Source organism: Neopelma chrysocephalum, unplaced genomic scaffold, assembly GCF_003984885.1.
Source record: "Neopelma chrysocephalum unplaced genomic scaffold, ASM398488v2 Primary Assembly neopelma1_59, whole genome shotgun sequence".
In the NCBI taxonomy this organism is placed as follows: Eukaryota; Metazoa; Chordata; class Aves; order Passeriformes; family Pipridae; genus Neopelma; species Neopelma chrysocephalum.
In genome coordinates, this window is record NW_020897714.1 from 18,085,717 (window position 1) to 18,088,641 (window position 2,925).

The following is a 2,925-nucleotide window of genomic DNA, read 5'->3' on the forward strand; positions in this document are numbered from 1 at the left end:
CTGCTCTGCCACCCTCAAAGTAAAGAAATTCTCCCTTATGTTGAGGTGAAAGTTCTTGTGTTTTATTTTATGGCCATTGCTCATCGTCTTGTCGCTGGGCACCACCGAAAGGAGTCTGGCACCATCCTCTTGGCACCTCTTTTTGCCAAGTTAGCAGTGTGGTACCTAGGCATCCACCAACACCGGGATTTATTGCATCCCTAGAGCTTGTTATGTCCCTCCGGGCCGGAGCGGGGCGCTGTGGGGGCCGGGAGGCAGCGGAGCGCTGCGAGGGCCGGGTGGAAGCGCGCCGAGGCGCGGCCATGTCGGCGGCGCTGCTGCGGCGGGGGCTGGAGCTGCTGGAGCCGCCGGGTGAGCCCGCGGGGGCCGGGGGCTGTGCGGGCGGGGAGCGGGTGGTTCCCAGCTGGAGTAAGTCCGTCCCTATTCCCGCTTCAGGGCAGGAAAAGGTGCCTCCGGGAGCCCAGCGGGGCCGGGATGGCCCCAGGGTCGCGGGCGCTGCGAGGCGGAGGAAGAGGGCGCCGGAGCCCGGCAGGAACAAGGCCACGGTCAAGGGGAGGGTCGTGAAGTCGGCAATAGGTGAGTCCCGGCCTCTCCACAGCCCTCGCACTGGGTCCCCTTGTGATGTCCCACAGCCATCCTTCCTGTCGCTGTATCCCATCCCTTCCCATCCTCCCGGATGCCCGTTTGGTGTCGTTTGAACACAGCCTGATTTGAGGGCGCACCCCTATCCCCGAGCTGTAGCGGTGTCTTTATCCCGGTGCCTCGCTGATCCGCCTGCGTGTCTCCTTGTGAGCTGCCTGGATGAGCAGCTGATGTGTTTTGTCCCGCTCTGCTTTGTCCCAGAGGAGTATCATAAGAAGAAGCCTGTGAATCATTTGAGAGAAAACCTGCAGTACATGTTGAAGGGACGACTTGTTGCAGACAAAGCCATCACAGAAAAAGTAAGACCAACTTCTGTTTGAGGATCTGTTTCCACTGAGGAACACACGTGAATGGGAAGATCCCTGGATCTTACAGCTTTTATACCTTGTGCAAGGGAGTCAAGTTAAGTTTCTGTTTACAAGTTGCCTTGAGGAATTTCTGTGTACACTGGAAAAATAACTTAGTAAGCTTTAAAGTCTTGTTGATATGTTGTTCCCTGTTTTGTTCTCTGATACTAGTTAAGATCATAGAATGATAGAGCGATTTGGGTTGTAAGGGACCTTAAAGATCATCCAGTTCCAACTGCACCAGCACGAACAGGGATGCCACCCGCTAGATCAGGTTGCTCAAATGTACTGACAACTGTTGGCTTTTCTTAATTACCAAAGATTTCATAGCTTCATGTGGCAAAGAAGCCGTGGTTCAGACCTTCTCCTTACTGTCAATCAAACTGGCCCTCTCTGTAGCTGGAGGCTGTTTGATGAGGAACCAGGTGTGCTGGTGGTTCATGTAATAGGAATTTTGTAGCATCTTGAATGGTGTTTCTCATAACTTGAGAATTTTTGGGAAAGCCAATGGTCTTTCCCAAAAGGTAGTCCCATACCAAGATTTGAAGAGGAGGATAGCTGACACTGCTAGTGTTGGGCTATTTTTATGAGATACAGGCTGTTAACTTACATAAACAAATCAAGTGGTTTAGGCCAGTGTTTCTAAAGCTGGAGATAGTGAAAGGAGGTGATGGTGTATTAGAAAGTGCTGAGGGGATTCCACCACCTTGTTCAGTTTTCCAGTTGTCTCATGGAGAGAGATGATAAAAGAAGGTCATAGTTTCAGAAAGATCTGAATTGAAATCAGTGTTTCTATCTCTGTGACTGTTACTACAGAGAGAAGTTTTCATATTTGACTCCAAATACCAAATTGGTATGTACTATTGTCCCAGTGACCTGCTTTGGTTAACATCGGTGATTGCTTCTCACTTTTCTTTGGAGGCACTCCAGGATATAGCAGGGTACTTGTAGAATAGCAGGGATGCTGCAGGTGAGCTTGAAAATTGCTATTTTGTGGTTTGGTCTGGATAACAATGACTGCTGTTTTTTCCATTTTTGTATTGTCTGAAGGTTCTTGCTCAGAACAGAGGCAGGAAGTCCAAAGATCAGCCTCCAGAGAAGGCAGAAAAGAAGAAGCCCGAAGGCACTGTCTTTACTGAGGAAGATTTCCGTAAATTTGAGAGAGAATACTTTGGGATACCATAAACAACGTGACGGGGATTCTTGCAGCTCCAGTCTTTCTGCAGCTAAGCACTCAGCACACAGGACTGGACATTTCCTCATCGTGTTTGAGATGGGACATCAGAGATGCCCTTCTGCCAGCGAGGGCTTCTGTGTCAGACTTGCAGGGCAGCTCTGCATCTGTGCAGAACTTGTTATTGGCCAGCTAAAGCCACAGAGGTTCTCTTGGCTCTGAGATGTGTTGGCCTTATAATTATCTTCCTGCAGCCAGCAAGTCTTGCATTCTTAATGTTGAAGGGCGGACCAAGCCAAATACAAATCTTATTCCCCTTCCTCAGGATGTAAGGCTTCTGCTATCTGTGTTATTTGGCAGGGAGTATTTAAAGTAGTGTATCTGAATGGAGAAGTGTTTGGACCAGCACTAATAAATCCCTGGAAGGGTAGGATGCTCTGAAAGACTGTTAAACCTGAGGAACCCTGCAGTTTCTGTTCTTATTACAACCCCTGTCAGGTCTTTCAGTCATTGCAAAAACTTTTTATATGTCATTTGATTAAATAATTGTTGCAGACACTGTCTCTCTGCCTTTGTAATAGTGATTATTATGACAGGCTACAATTGATGAAGACAAACTGTGTCACTGTTCTGATCCAAGCATTCCTGTCTTTAGGATGACTCAGTTGTGTGAATGGCCTCTCTGATTCATGTTGACACATATATTTAATCTTCTCTCTGACATGCTGAGGCCTTCAAAGAGTGCAGTGGAATGGAGGTGAC

The 2,925-nt window shown here is 48.4% G+C and overlaps 1 protein-coding gene across 1 annotated transcript; it reads left to right on the forward strand.

Annotated features, from left to right (window-relative positions):
• The first annotated feature begins 279 nt into the window (after window positions 1-279).
• On the forward strand, window positions 280-2,719 carry RPS19BP1 (ribosomal protein S19 binding protein 1). The gene is made up of 4 exons (XM_027680831.1): window positions 280-351; window positions 436-576; window positions 844-941; window positions 2,040-2,719. The coding sequence occupies exons 1-4, from the start codon at window positions 303-305 to the stop codon at window positions 2,172-2,174; spliced, it is 423 nt and encodes a 140-aa protein (XP_027536632.1). The 5' UTR covers window positions 280-302; the 3' UTR covers window positions 2,175-2,719.
• The last annotated feature ends 206 nt before the right edge of the window (window positions 2,720-2,925 follow it).

Bases quoted from the DNA above. Each gene is read 5' to 3' on its own strand.
- RPS19BP1 (XM_027680831.1), top strand. From the start codon at position 303: ATGTCGGCGGCGCTGCTGCGGCGGGGGCTGGAGCTGCTGGAGCCGCCG. The intron at 352-435 runs GTGAGCCCGCGG...TTCCCGCTTCAG, and splicing joins GGAGCTGCTGGAGCCGCCGG to GGCAGGAAAAGGTGCCTCCG. The intron at 942-2,039 runs GTAAGACCAACT...TATTGTCTGAAG, and splicing joins ACAAAGCCATCACAGAAAAA to GTTCTTGCTCAGAACAGAGG.